Source organism: Chinchilla lanigera, unplaced genomic scaffold (genome assembly GCF_000276665.1).
Source record: "Chinchilla lanigera isolate Chin_1 unplaced genomic scaffold, ChiLan1.0 scaffold00030, whole genome shotgun sequence".
NCBI classification, from domain to species: domain Eukaryota; kingdom Metazoa; phylum Chordata; class Mammalia; order Rodentia; family Chinchillidae; genus Chinchilla; species Chinchilla lanigera.
The window spans coordinates 2,967,779-2,982,955 of NW_004955431.1; the positions used below are offsets into that span (position 1 = coordinate 2,967,779).

A 15,177-nucleotide genomic window follows, 5' to 3' on the forward strand; every position below is an offset into this window, starting at 1 on the left:
AGTTCGAGACCAGCCTGGGCTACAAAGTGAGCTCAAGGCCAGCCTGAACTGCACACAGAGACTCTAACAAATAACAAATAAGTAAATAAAAATAAAGTGATTATTTCCCAGGAGAAAACTGCTCCTGTTGTTTATTTTGAATTCTACACATTTTCTGTATTTGAATATACTACTTTACTTTGTTTTCCACTTGCTGGGTCTTAAAGATCCTTCCACATCTGCAGAGGTGGAACAAACCTCCTTTTTTAAAAGGCTGTATAACACCCCAGGGTATAGCTATCACACAGGCAGACGCTTCTCTGCCTGATACACATCTACATTCTCTCCAGTTTTCTCTTGCATTTAACAGAGTGGTTAACATTGTTCTGTATAGATCTCTGAGCCTTTACGTAACTATTCTGTTAAGTAAAAATGCTGTAAGTAAAGCTGCAGGATCAAAGAATATAAATAATGAAACTCTGGATAATTACTGGCTAATTATCTTCCAAAGAGACCGCAACATCAGTACAATTACGCAAATCCCTGTAAATGTTATAAAATGTTGTCTTTATCAGTATATGTGAAGACTTTATCTATGAGTCAATCTGAGAGCACTGCAGATCTTTTCACCAATTATATTTGTTTTTCAGTGACCCAATTTGTTCGTTTTCTATTGAATGAGCACTCTCCCTAGAGAGTTCTCCATCTGCCCATTTTCTACCCAATCATTGTCTTTTTCTTATCAACTTATCTTTTACTATTTTATCATGTTTTGCAAGTGCTTAGTCAAAGTTTGCCACTTTTTTGACTTTTAAAATCCTTTGGCATCTTAGCATTTTATATTTTATGTTTCAAACAGTAACCTTTTCCTTTATATATTCCAACTTTTAAATGATTTATATTTTTAGCTGATTGCTCAAAAGTGCAAAAGAAAAGAGGAAGGAAAAAACGTCTCCCCAGAAGCACTGCTGTACTGGTAATCTGACTTTAATTTTCTTATAGTTTTACATTTCTTCACACAGAATATTTTTGTGTGTGGGTGGGGATACTGGGGGTTAAACCCAAGGCCTTCACACTAAGCTATTTCCCTAGCCCTTTAATTTTTTGAGACAGGGTCTCACTAAGTTGTCCAGGCTGGGCTTGAATCCTCCTTCCTCAGCCTCCCAGCATGTTGGGATTACAGGCGTGCACCACCACACCTGGCTCAGAGTCCTTACTTAAACATTCTGAATTTCAGGATACATGTACTTTCCAAATCACTGGGATAGATAACCTTCATTTGTGTCCTCTGTCCACACTGAGACTGCTCCTAAAGATGACCTTTTGGAAGAGTCCCATAGTCCCATAGTCAGGAAGCACTTAGATAATTCCTAGATGACATAACCAAAATGAGAGGAATAGTAGCTGGAAGTTTACATTATTCCCACAGCTTCCACAAAGTATCCTCTGGCACCCAGTTAGAGCATTTGTCCCCGCAGGGTACTTACCGTCCTAAAATGGGCTGAGGGTGCAGGTGAGCGTGGTTAAATAGCCCAGTGTTTCCCAGCGGCATGACTTGCCACTGACCTAGTACTATATGTAACTGTCATGACTTTCTGAATTACATGTATACAGTGTATGAAAACATTTGGGGGGATTTGAAGCAGGATTTGTATCAGCTCATATAAGCTAATATGAGCCATCAATCTCTACCTCTGCTGTTTATTCAAGAGATGTTTCTTGAGCCAGACGCGGTGCACGCCTATTAACTCCAGCAATGAGGGGGCGCGGTGCGCAGGAGGATCACTTGAACAGAGGAGTTCAAGGCCAGGCTGGGCATCATACGGAGATACTCTCTCAAACAAAAACAACAAAAAACCCATGAACAATTAAAGGTATTTCTCAAATACCTCTTGATGTTTTGTTATATAAAACATATGCACAAGAATATAAGGCATGCTTTTTACCTTGGCATATCATTTAATTATACACAAAAAAGCTTGGCTTTTATTTTATGTAATATTAAATCCCACCACTAATGTATGAGGTAATCTTAATTTTTCTCTCGCAGCCCAATGAGACAGTGCTGGTGGACAGAGCTGAAAGACAAGTGAAGGATGAGCCTGGCAGTCACACAGGTTTGGTCTCAGTGATGGGTACAACAGGGCCTTATAAAAATGTTATAGGGGCGGGGGATATAGCTCAGCCTGCCTGGCAAGTGCGAGGTCATGAGTTCGATTCCCGATAACGCAAAGAAAAAGAAAAAAAAAATGTTAAAAACGTTGACCCATGTATTTAGAAGTTGGTATCACATGTTAATCTTCTAGACTAGTAGTAGGAAGAGTACAAGTATCCACTCTATCAGAACCCCACCACAACAAAATAACTTGGGTTGGAATGGTCCTTTGCTTCTCAATTTGAAGATACACCTCTTGACAAGCAGCAGCTAGGCTTGCCCAAGCTCAGAATTCAGTGATGTGCTACCACCCCTCACACTGTGACAGGTGTAGCTTTCTGTTCTTTAAGGAAATAGACATTCAATAACAACACAAACTGACCAAAAAATGACAGGTACTTAGGGATTGAAGATATATTTTAGAAAACTGTAATAATTCATAAAGTTATTGTAAGCAAAGTTTTAGTTTCACTTTTTGTAACATTTCATTTGCAGTCTCAACTAGAAAAAAATACGGTATGATGAAACTACAATTAACAGAAAAGACAAAGTTCTGGTGTGTGTTATTACTAATTATGGTCAACTACCACAATGCAGAATCTAAAGAAGTAACAATAAAGTGATATGATTAGCTACTCTAAGCCCATTTCCTTCTAAAAATGTTTTCTTTATTCTTAGATACAATCATGAAGGTTTCTTTTCTTAAAAAATGCAAGAAGGCAGGACTTCTTAATGACTTATTTGAAAATATATTAGATGAACTTCACTTGATGCAACAAAAACTTTTGGATGATACTACTTCAGAATCAGGTACTGAAATAGCTGTATTTCTAAGCACAGAAGCTTCTTACAGACTTACATGTAGATCAGACTGACCAAAACAAATTTCTTTTCATGCTTTTTTCTTTTCCTTCCTTCTCTCATTCCTTTTAACAACAATCATTGTACCAAGTCTACCATTACACATCAACAGGATGTAGATAATTCAGTAGTTTAGTCACAGGTACCCTGACGTGAAGTTTTAGGACGAGTTTCTGAGGTGTGCAGTTGAATGGTCATGTTCAGAGCTGCTCTGGTCGCACAACTGCTCCCTATCCCGCTGCACATTTGTTGCTAAGATCTGAGAACTATTAGATTACTATTAGGTTACAGTTTTGATGTGGCTCAAATTCTGTTCTGTAATAAACCAACTGTTCTTTTTTAATGATGTCAAAACTCAGAAGTAATTTTAATGTTTTAATCAATGATTTAGTTAAATATGAACTTTCTTAAAAGAGCTCTTTGGAAAGCTAAGCTTTTTCCATTTATGTAGATGTATACAGCAACTTACTAGCTTTAGGAATTTAAAAACTTTATAATGAATATAGTCATTTTACAAGTGAAAACTTGACAGTGTCTTGTAAAATCTATTCTTATTTGAAAGAGATTATATTCTATAGCCATGGTGGTGTACAACTGTAATTATAGCACTTGGGAAGCTAAGGCTGGAGGATTGTGAGTTCAAAGCCAGCCTCAGCTACACAGCAAGACTGTGTCTCCAACAACAAACTCCTGTTTGTACACACACACACACACACACACACACACACACACACACACAGCTGTTTCCCAGAGCTTCCGGCTCAGCAGAAATGCCAAGAGTTGACACTTCTAACATGTTCCCTACCAGGCCACTGCCACTGCAATCTACCACTAAATTTGTATAGCAGGTGACTCTATTTACTCTTCCCTATTCTGAGGTGTTTCTGTCTATATAAATTAAAATAAATACGAAAATGTTTCTCTCCTTAAAGCCTATGAAAAAATTGGGACTTCACTTTTTGACTGTGGATTGTTTGAAGACACATTTGCAAAATTTAATGCAGGTATGATTTATAATTAAGCACATAATTTAGAAGCAATTTAGAATGAAATAGTATGATGCTATAAAGATAATAAAAATCATTTTAGAAGAATATTCACTGTTTTATTAAATGGAAAAAGCCCATTACAAAACTATGGCACATATATACAGCAGAAAAAAATGTAACACACAGAAAAACCACATATAGTGGGAAGTTATTTGTAGGTGGTTGCATTGCAGTGATTTCTTTTGTCTGTTCTTTTAGTTCTATATTTTGCAAATATCTTACATACATATAAATACTTTTATAGCCATAAATAAAACTCAGAAAACAAGAGACAAAAAATTAATTCTAGAATTGGAGGGTATGTTGTCCTGTGCAGGCACAGGCTGGAGCTGGTGAGCTCCTGCAGCCTCCGCCCTCTCTGCAGGGGCGAGGCTGTGAAAACGGCCCTGTAGCTCCTTCGCCCTCGCTCACACACAAAAAGGGCAGTCTCAGTTCTCCCAACACTGATCTGCAAATCTAATCCCATGGGGGGCGGGGTGCACTGTGACTAATTCTGAAGTCCACCAAGAAAAAACAAGACATTTTTGTAGAAAAGAAATACTGATGTTTGGGTTGGGAGAGGTAGACTCAACAAACCTTCCAAAAAAAAACAACAATTTTTTGAGTCCTCTTTTCAGCCCTAAACCTGCAAGACAGCCTAAATTTCCATTTATTTATGGTTTTAATCCAGTCTCTACCACAGCTGCCCTACACGGGTGTACACTGCACCTGCCAGGTGGATATGGGTGCCGGATTTATAGAGAATTTCGTGTGAATGGCTCCCCGACAGTGCACACACAGTGCTCTACACTCTGTTCTTTCCCATGGTATTAGTACACAGGTTTTTCTTGTGAAGAAAACAGTATGTCATATCCTTGTCTCAACATACCATCCTCGTCATGTGGGTTTTTGGTTCATTTTTTTTTTTGAGACAGGGTCTCACTATGCAGTTCAGGCTGGCCTTGAGCTCAATTTGTAGCCCATGCTGGTCTTGAACTTGCAACAATCCTCGTCTCAGCTCATCTGAGTTTTTATTACTTTTTTTTTTATTACTTTTATTAATTTTCATTTCAATTTTGTATGGCTACATTTATATCCAACTGAAAAAATATTTTAAAAAATCTATCAAAAATAATGTATTAGGCTAAGGATACAGTTCAGCAGCACAGCGCTGCCTGGCAAGCACAGCGTCCTGCGTTTGATTTCTGGTAATGAATGAATGAATCTTTTAACAGCCTCTTACAGTTATCTGCTAATGGGACAGCCTTACCTTTTTTTTTTAAGGCACCCTTAAAATCTTCTAGAAAGCTTTCTTTTGTAGGGGGCTTTTTTTTTGAGTCTTGCTATATAATCTAGGTTGGCCTGGAACTCATGGTGATCCTCCTGCTTCAGCCTCCTGAGTTCTGTCATTACAGGCATGGCCACCATCCTAACATACGAAAGTTAAACTATTTGCTGGGCTAGCTGGGGGAACATGTGCAGTGCAGTGCAGTGTCTGGGGTGCATTAAAACCAGTTTAAAAGGCTCATCTTGTGATACCACAGCTTATCTTGTGCCTAATGTAGCCTAACTGGTGTTTCAAATTAACTGCAGTTACATAACTGTTGTGTGGAAAGATGAATTTGTATTGTCTACTTTTCAATGTTGAGGTTTTTAGAAATTACACTGCCACTGTAAACTGGTCACTGTGAAGTTTAATAATGATAAAGTATTGTCTTACTGCGTTTCCACAACAAAACCTTTCCTATTTCTAAAGAAAATCAAAGCCTTTATATAACATTAGAAACTGGATGTATATTTACGAAAGACTTGCTCTTATTGTTGCTATTCTAGCCATTCTGTCTCAACAGATCGGTAATAGTGGCTGGAGCATGGATGTTGTACAGTCACTGTGCTCAGGGTCTCCAAGGCAGGGGAAAGGGACCCTTTCTGCTGTAAGCATATACAAAATAGCAAAGACAGACAGCTTTGTGTGTGGAAACTGTTGGAATTCCATCCTGAATCAGGAGGGGAGCAAAGGTGTAAGTGTGAAGCAGTTCCTGCTCACAGACTGGATTCTTTTGCATCTTCGGCCTGGGCACTGTGGGCTCTGCATTTGCAAGTAAAAGGAATAGAAACGACATTATTTCTAACTAAATTACTGAAGACTCTAAGTCACTTTTTTTCTTTTCAAAGCAATAGAGAATAAAATTTATGAATCCAAAGAAAGACTGAAGCAGCTAGAACAAGAAACTGAGCTACTAGAGGACTTAAAACAAACCCTGTCGTCTCTTCAAGACAATGGAGACCTCACATCAACCACTACTTCAGTGTCCTCCCTGTCTTCCTGAAGTTCACCGTGTGCTAAGCCAGCAGTCAAGTAAAACAGCGAGCAGGCTCCAGCGTGGACACCCAGCTTGCAGAAGCCGCCCTGACATTCCACAGACAACTGGGTACTTGGTGTCTGCATCGTGATTTCACTTCTCCTACTTCTTCCTCTCCAATAAAATGTTTCTCAGGTCTGCTTGAGTAAACTGTGTCCGGCTCCCCATCCTCCCACTGTCTGCAAATCAGATCCCGTGGGTGGCTTTCTACTGGCGCACCCCCGTCTAAGGTGATTCCAGTCACACACGCAGCCTTTGCACACCGTTGTCACCGTTGTCCTCCTCCTGTCCTCCCGTCCTGAAGGGCTCGTGACTGTCTCGCACTCATTCCCTCTGAGGCCCCTTTTCCTGCACACCACTTCTCAGTGTAACTGCTTTACTTCCTGTCACATCACGAGCTCTGTAGCAGAAAACAGCCATTCTGTGTTTTGTTCACTGCTGGCCTCAGTTTTGCTCATAACAGTGTTCTGTTCACTATTGTATTTCCTTACCTCTAGCACCCTTATTTACAAACTAAGTGCATAAAAGTTCCTAACTCTTGATTCTAATTCCAGCCCATAATGACCCTTGGATATAGTAAGTAAATGTATTACTTACACCAAATGAGTATCCTCTCTTTGTGTCAGTCTGCTCTTTAGAAATTTCTTTTAAGCCACGGTCCTTACATGGACTTTCATTATCTTCACAACAAATACCAAAATTTAATACTGGAGTGTTTGAATAAGAACAGTGGGAATACACAGGAGTGAAAAAAAATTAAAATCACCTTGCTAACTAACATCTTCTAACAATAAGAAAAATAAGCCTGGCTTATTTTCTCCGTTCTAACCATACAAATTTGCTTATGGTATGTTCAGGAAGGTTAGTCTTGACCTCTACATCTCTGCTCTTGCTACTCACCTTTTTTTGTTTTTGTTTTTGGTTTTTTTTTTTTTTTTGGTCTTTTTGAGACAGGGTCTTGCTATGCAGTTCAGGCTGGCCTTGAGCTCACTTTGTAGCCCAAGCTGGTCTCGAACTTGCAAAGATCCTCCTGCCTCAGCCTCCTGAGTGCTGGGATTACAGGCGTGCACCATCACACCCAGCTACTCACCGTTGTTTTGGAGATGAGCTGAAACTGCACCAACCACCTTTAGAAAAACTGATTGTCACATTAACCCCACTCAGTTCTCTGTATTTTGAGAAGCTTTCTAAATATTTTACTGTGTCATTAACTCATAACCTGATACCTTCTCTCTCCTAACAATTTATATGTTCCTTAAGAATAAGAACTTTCACATGTAAGTATTCCCCAAGGATTCAGGTATATTTTTCTGTGGCAACAGTTCAACTGTACTATCTTTTAACAGGAATTAAATCCAAAGATTTTTATGAGGTATTTATCTCTGTGTGTATTTGAGAATCAAGCAGTTCACATGTTCACAGTGGCATCTCCTAGCACCATAGCAGCTAGTCCGATTTATTTTTAAAATTGTGGTAAAATATATGTAACAGAAAACCTATCATCACTACAGTTTTTAAATGTACAGCATATGTTCAAACCACTATCCATCCAAAATAACCCTTCATCCCACAAAACTGAAAGTACCATAAAATAACTCCTCATTCCCCCACTCCCAGCTCCCGGCAGTCAGCCCTCTGTTTCTGTGATCTTTCACCTTTTTCTGACCAACTTTTGGTGGGTTTTTTGTTTTGTTTTGGTTTTGTTTTGAGACAGGGTCTCATCATGTATGTAGTTCAGGAGGCTGGCTTTGAACTCACTATGTAGCCTAGGCTGGCTTTGAACTCCCAGTGATTCTTCTGCCTAAGCCTCCCGAGTGCTAGGATTACAGGCATGTGCCTCCGTGCCGTGCTCTGATCAACTTATTTTACTTGTAGCATAATGTCCATGTAGTTAATTCAAGCCGGCATGGTGGCACACACCTGTAATTCCAGCACTCGGGAGGCTGAGGCCAGCCTGGGCTACAACGTAAGTTCAAGGCCAACCTGAACTGCATAGCGAAACCCTATCTCAAAAAGACAAAATAAACAAAAACACCATAGTTAATTCATGTACTATGTCACAGTTTCCTTTCTGAGAGTGCTTACTACTGACTTCCAAAGGGGAGAAACAACTCTACATCCTGCCTTAATCGCTTACTTTATTAATTTCATTTTAAACATTACATAAATATAGCCTATGTACAAGAGTATCAAACATTGTTCCAGTAAGAGGCTCAGGAGTACATTCAGGGTTATTTTAAGAAATGTGAGTGCTTTGGTTTCCATATTACATCAGATGAAAAAAAGTAAAGAACAGTGTTAATCTCCTGCTACGATTAACAACAAAACCAAGTAGAAAAATAAGACAGTGTATGTTTTTTTTAAAAAGTGTTTTTGAAGGACTTGTTCTCTTCACTAGCATACGTACACAGACTACTCAGGGATTCTTCACCTATATTAGGAAATCAGTACTTTTTCAGTGAATGAGCTATCTGGATATGGATCTGCTACTTTAATTTGTGCTTTTGAAGTGTTTTTCAAGTAAGCAATAGTAAACATGTTTAAGTTTTCATTTTATTCAGATCATAAACCTACAGAACTGTGACAAACACTACCTATTATAATCAAATTAATGTGCATTAACCGTCCTAGTAAGAGTAACTACCTTGCCGCAGAGCTAATTCTAACCTAACAGTTCACTGAGCTTCAGTCACTTGTGGTAGATCAAGGAAAGGGTACAGGACTGGGACTTCAGGTTTGCAGTTATTTTGCCTATCAACAATTCCTGTCTTTGGGGCTTCACTCCCTACTCATCCCCCCAAAACATCTGCTACAACAGTAGCGACAGAGGACCTTCTCTCCTGTGGTTAATGTGGCTCTGAAAACATTCAGGCTCCAAGTCCAGAAGCGGCCCTTCTAAGCCAGAAACGGAATATATTAAGGGCGCTCACACTAAGGGAAATGAGTTCATGAACCAGAGAGCAGGACAAAGCTTTGTTCTTCAGACAAACTCAGTGGACACATGATACAACTCAGAGGTGAACACTCTTAAATTCCAAAGTCACATTTCCTAACCAGATCCCCCCCTCAAAAAAACGTTTTTTCAATAAGACCTTTTTGGGAAACCATGATTTTCCAGCTCTCTCAACACTAAATTTCACCAGAACACCTAACACAAAAAAGAAACCGAAAGTGGAAGGTGGTCAAGTTTTTCAAATTAAGTTTGTGATGGGGTTTGGCCTACCTAAAACACATAAAGCAAATTCCATTAAGTTGTAGAAGAAAGTTGTTTTTCAGGACCATTTCTTCAAGTCACAATGTAGCAGGCCTGATGATTCAGCCTCCATCATAAAAAGGCAAAAGTACACCATATGTGTCATTTTTTTTTCTTATGAATTAAGGGAAAAAGTAGAGTAACTTAAATTTTAGTTCTAAAATTCAATTTAATGAAATAAAATGGATAAAGGGTGGAGGTTCCAATTATAAAACATTGGCCTGTGTCCAAGGTTTCCTTCATTATGGACACAAGTTGCTATTCTTGATGACTTAAATCTTGAGAAGTCTTGACATAGAAATGATTACTTATTTCAACAGGCTTAACTCATGTTAAGGGGAACATTATTTTGATACATCTCTTGAAGTTAAGAAGTCACGCTAGCAAAAGCACGGAACACGTTCTCGAATGGCTCTAAGTTCTCCCTCACAAGGAAGGTTCCAGGCGGCAGCTGACGGAGCACTTTGCCAAGGCCGGGGTCAGCATCCATACCTCAGGGTGGGGCCTCTGCAGTCACCTCACATTTGACAAACTCACAATCCTGGCATCACAGGGTTGTGACACATAACCCAGGAGAGCTGTAGAACTTCCTGTTTCTAAATTTCACAGTGCCTCTAACCCAAAACAAAAGCAGCTAAACTTGCATACTTTTCTCAGTGTTCCAGCTCAAATGTTAAGATGGGTTACATTTAAAGTGTATGTATCTGGAAATGAGTTGTTTAACATGGGCTCAGAAAAAGCCATACATCCTTCATGAATTCCGACAGAGACCGTGTCTCACATGTGACAGAAACCACCAGATAGGTTTTACCTGCAGAATTACATTGCCTGACAGCACAAGCTGGACACATCCCCAGCAGTGCCCAGAGCACGCACTCACACCCCAGCAGCTTCAGTTCTTAAAGGCTCCACATTTACTGGCTTTAGCAATGAACTCCTTTAGCAGAGGGCCATCCATTTGCCAAAATGCTGCAGTCTGTGTAACTTCTGTCAAATGATTGATGCAAAACTTAAAGCAGAATTCTTCTAAATCCTGGACACACACAACAAAAATAAAAACAAGAAGAGGCCTTTTAAAATTAACTTTGAATTCTCTCAAGCACCTCGCCCCAACTCTCTTGTCCTTCCCCAAAAGACTGTCGAGGGGCCAGATACCTCAAACGAGGCAAAAAAACACATACTACTTATAACATAAAAAAACAATGGCTTGTTCCCCAAATTCAAATGTGATTCTTCCAATACACACACACACACATACACACACACACACACACATATATCTTGGGGAGGGGATTCTTCCATGGCTATATCAGTCCAGTTATACTCACAACAGTATTGTACAAGGCTAAACAACACTTTAATTCATACAATGGCTTTTGTTACATTTAAGAAAGGAATTAAGATGTGGGTTAAAGAAGAGGTTTTTTTTTTTTTTTTTTGGTCTTTTTGAGACAGTATGTCACTATGCAGTTCAGGCTGGCCTTGAGCTCACTTTGTAGCCCAGGCTGGCCTTGAACTCAAAACGATCCTCCTGCCTCAGCCTCCCGAGTGCTGGGATTACAGGCATGCGCCACCAGGCCCAGCTCTAAAGAAGAGGCTTTAAAAAACAAAAACAGATGAAGACTTGTGGTCAATCCATAGTTACAGATTAGAAAGAGAATCTCCAAAATGTCAATTTTGTACTCTGCTAGTGGGTATAGGGGCAGAGGTACTGCATATTGAACGCAAGGGCTCATGTATATTAGGCAAGTGCTCGAACCTCTGCCTTTTGAAAGAATACTTCCACCACACTACTTTCACAGCTACTCAACCCCAGAGAACTGTATTTTCACAGATTAGATTTTTTCCATCAGACATGGAAAACCAACTGCCAACATTCAGAAAGAAAGAAACATACAAGTGATAAACCAGAACAATTTAAAGATCATTTTCTACCTATGCTAATACATCCATCCTAATAGTATTTGTTACTTCAAATGCTGGAACACATATTTATTTAGGAGGCACTCAGAATGTACGCACAGTAAAGATTTTGTATATAAAACCAAATCACACTAAAAGCTCTTTCCACATGTGGCTGAATTTTTATAATCTGCCCAGCTGGTTAAGGTGTACACCAACATCAACACGTAAAATGCAGGTCCTGCTGGGGATATAGCTCAGCGGCACACAAGCGTAAGGTCCTGAGTTCAATTCCTGGTACCAAAAAATAAAATGCAGATCCTGACCTCATGTGTCCACTCACCATGAGGTGAGAGTTTCAGAGCAAAGAAGTTCCCACACAAACGTGCAGAGATACCTTTCCTGCTCTCCCAGCACACAGTTACTTCTTTACTGAAAGGATCTCGTTGCTGGCTGAAAGATGCTGGGACTAAACTCAGGAAAGTTACCCAAGCATGGAACTCTTAAGAGATAATATGAATGGGCCAAATGCTGCCAGAGTTCTGTATTCTGAATAATTCAAAGTGCATTTAGAATACCAGCACAATCTCTGGATCTATGTTTCTTACTCCGATTCCTAGTACGCTAAATGCTGCACTTAATGTTGTATGTATTATAGTAAACTAAAATGGAAAACTATATAAAACACTCCTACTCTGATGATTATTCAAGAAAAAACATTGCTCCTTTGTAATACATAGCTTTCAGGACTAAATTATTTTTCACAGGGATGTAAAAATCACATTTTAATCATTTCTAGTAATCAAAACTAGTAAACAAATTTATTGACACTTAATTTTAGAAGTAGCCAGACATGAGCACAGAAAGTTCTTCAAATTATATGTCAAATAAAAATCTTCAAATATTACACTTTAATTACATAACTTCAAATTCACAGGAAAAAAAGTACACTAAATTCTGGCAACATAAAGCCTTACCACTGTGGTGTCTACTAATTTGGAATTCAAGATATTTTAGTGTACAAGAAAAAGTCAGTTTATTCATCTTACTGATTACACAGAGATTACTGTAAGCAAAATCTTTTTTTTTTGTCTTTTTGAGACAGTGTCTCCCTATGCAGTTCAGGCTGACCTTGAGCTCACTTTGTAGCCTAGGCTGGTCTCAAACTCACAACAATCCTCCTGCCTCAGCCTCCTGAGTGCTGGGATTACAGGCGTGCACCACCATGCTTGGCCATGTAAGCAAAATCTTTATGAATTCTTTATAGAGTACAGGTACACAAATGGTGCTTCTAATTATAATTCACTTCATACACTCATAAAAACAGTTCTATCAACAACCTTCCATCCCCCTCCCATTAATTTGAACTGGTGATAATGTATATCTTGGTATTTAGTACCTGTTTACCAGTTTTAAACACTACAGAATACTTCCAACAATCCAAATCTGCTTTACTTAATTAACTAACTGAACTCTGACTACTACGATCTATGTAAAAAAGAAAACACTGACTGCATTCAGAGAGAGATCTGGGCGTGCAGTTCATTTTCTCAAGCGGACAGTGGCAGAGTCCAGCAGCCTTGCTTACCAGCTGTTGCCCCGAGTAGTTTTCCTCAGATGGGTCAATCAGGCAAACAGCCTTCTAATGAGGCTGTTCTTTCACATAAGAACATATATGACCCTTTCACCTCATTCTGCAAACGATCAACCACATCTTCAATTACTTAGACTAGAAAACGCCAACTCGTACCCAACTAAAGCCAGTTGTAACAGGATTGCTAGGGTTTAACTATAAAATAATCCCAAGAAGGAATCATTTGACCAGTAGATCAAGAAAGATTCACAACCGAATGGAAGTAGATGAAGTATCATTTGATTGGAAAATGAAAAAGGTCACTATAAGAGGCTTCTTGTTACTAGAAACTGTATGACATTCTGTGGCGAAATTTCTGTCAAGTGGTTCTCAAGGAAATCATCAGACTTATTATAATTTGCAAGAAAAATTGCCATTCTGAAATAATTTAGCTGGACATGGTGGCACACGATTGTAATCCCAGTACTCAGGAGGCTGAGGCTGGAGGATCGCTGCAAGTTCAAGGCCAGCCTGAACTACATAGCAAGACCCTGTCTCAAAAAAGAAAAAGAAAAATGAAATAATTCATATGTGTCCAAACCTTTAAACATTTATAAAGTATTCCACTCATTATACATACATGTGCAGAAAGTCCAGATTTTGTCTAGTAACAAAACACCTAGTCCTAAAATTCCAAAGCAAAAAATCCAATTGAACACTAACACTTCTTGGAGGACCACCTGGCCAGAGTGAGACAGGACACTGTGTGTCACTGCCACCCTTGACATGCATTCCACGTGACAGGAGATCACAAACCACACAAACCTGTTGTTAACTGTAAAACAAAACCTTAAGGTTATAGTTCATTTTATAGTATATCAATTACAAAATATTTGAGGTCAATGTAGGTTTTGATTTTTCAGAATGTATTTAAATGGCCTACTATATGGGAAAAAATGGTGCTTTCACTAAGCAAATATTTCATGGCCAGCTCAGCAAGGAAAATTTTTAATGTGGCTCTCTGAAAGAAGAAAAAAACTTGACCATCTAGTTTTAATACACAGCTTTCCAACATTCACATCAAAAAACACTTTTCAAATGAGATTCCTGGCTGGCATGGTGCTGCATGCCTGTAATCCCATCACTTGAGAGGCTGAGGCAGGAAGATCACTGTGAGTTCCAGGCTAGGCTGGGTTACATAAGTGAGTTCAAGGCCAGCCTGCCACTATGCAGTGAGACTCTGTCTCAAATAAACAAACAAACAAAAATAGATTCCTGGACTCTCATTTACTGCTTTCCAACAAAAGCAAAATCACTAGGATGTAAGTTTTTCAGCAAGTAAGAGTTCGGTGGAAAGTTCTCTGCTCTGAAGCAGCAGATATAGAGGAAACAAAAACTTACTGAAAAGGTTCAGCGTGTATAGAAGCATTTCAAAAGTTTTACACTGTGCTACTGAAATATGCTGAGGCAAAGTTTTATTCCCATTTTCTCCCTGGATGTCAATATTTATTCAGGTCTTTACTGGAGGACTATTTAAGCACTCCTTCAAGTCTTTATAAATTTTACAGAAGGTTTAATAATGTATTCATAATGCAAGGGCCCCCATAACAACTGTTTTTTAAATCTGTGTAACTACTGAGTCTGTAATTTTCTGTGAACATTTGTTTCAAAATTATGTCAAAAAGAGACATGGAAATACCATAACAACTTTACAGAAAACAGAAGCAAGTAGTCTCCATCTTTTTAGTATCTGATCAACATATAATGCAAAGCCATCTATTATTCCCACATTGAACTTCTGAAATTTCAGTTTTTACAGTAAGTTTCCATGTGACTTACTATAATGTAGCTTCCAATCAACTAATACATATAAGTGGGCTTGACTTCTGTACTTCAAATACTACTTACTACATTCTACAGTATTAAGGAAATAAAACATAAAAGTATATTAATCATTTATATAGCTCATATCAGAACCTAAAAATTATGCCATAAAAAGCAATGCTTTTGCTTTCATCTATTACCTATCTTTTTTTACATTGTGTAGTAATGAATGTGTAGTA

At 38.7% G+C, this 15,177-nt stretch overlaps 2 protein-coding genes across 5 annotated transcripts in view; one reads left to right on the forward strand and one right to left on the reverse strand.

The window, feature by feature from the left end:
- Window positions 1-6,989, forward strand: part of Phf11 (PHD finger protein 11) — a gene marked incomplete in the record, with an annotated part of 29,649 nt that extends 22,660 nt beyond the window's left edge. Inside the window, 5 exon segments of the mRNA XM_005387593.2 lie at window positions 888-955; window positions 2,030-2,096; window positions 2,813-2,944; window positions 3,928-3,999; window positions 6,199-6,989. Of these exon segments, the coding sequence (XP_005387650.2) occupies window positions 888-955; window positions 2,030-2,096; window positions 2,813-2,944; window positions 3,928-3,999; window positions 6,199-6,353 (494 nt within the window).
- A 1,515-nt stretch (window positions 6,990-8,504) lies between these two features.
- The window catches only part of Rcbtb1 (regulator of chromosome condensation (RCC1) and BTB (POZ) domain containing protein 1), a 104,383-nt gene continuing 97,710 nt past the window's right edge, over window positions 8,505-15,177 (reverse strand). For all 4 annotated transcript variants that reach the window (XM_005387595.2, XM_013515750.1, XM_005387597.2 and 1 more), the window contains one exon: window positions 8,505-10,672. In XM_005387595.2, coding sequence (XP_005387652.1) covers window positions 10,532-10,672 — 141 coding nt within the window. In that variant the 3' untranslated portion in view covers window positions 8,505-10,531. The remainder of the gene's footprint in view (window positions 10,673-15,177) is intronic.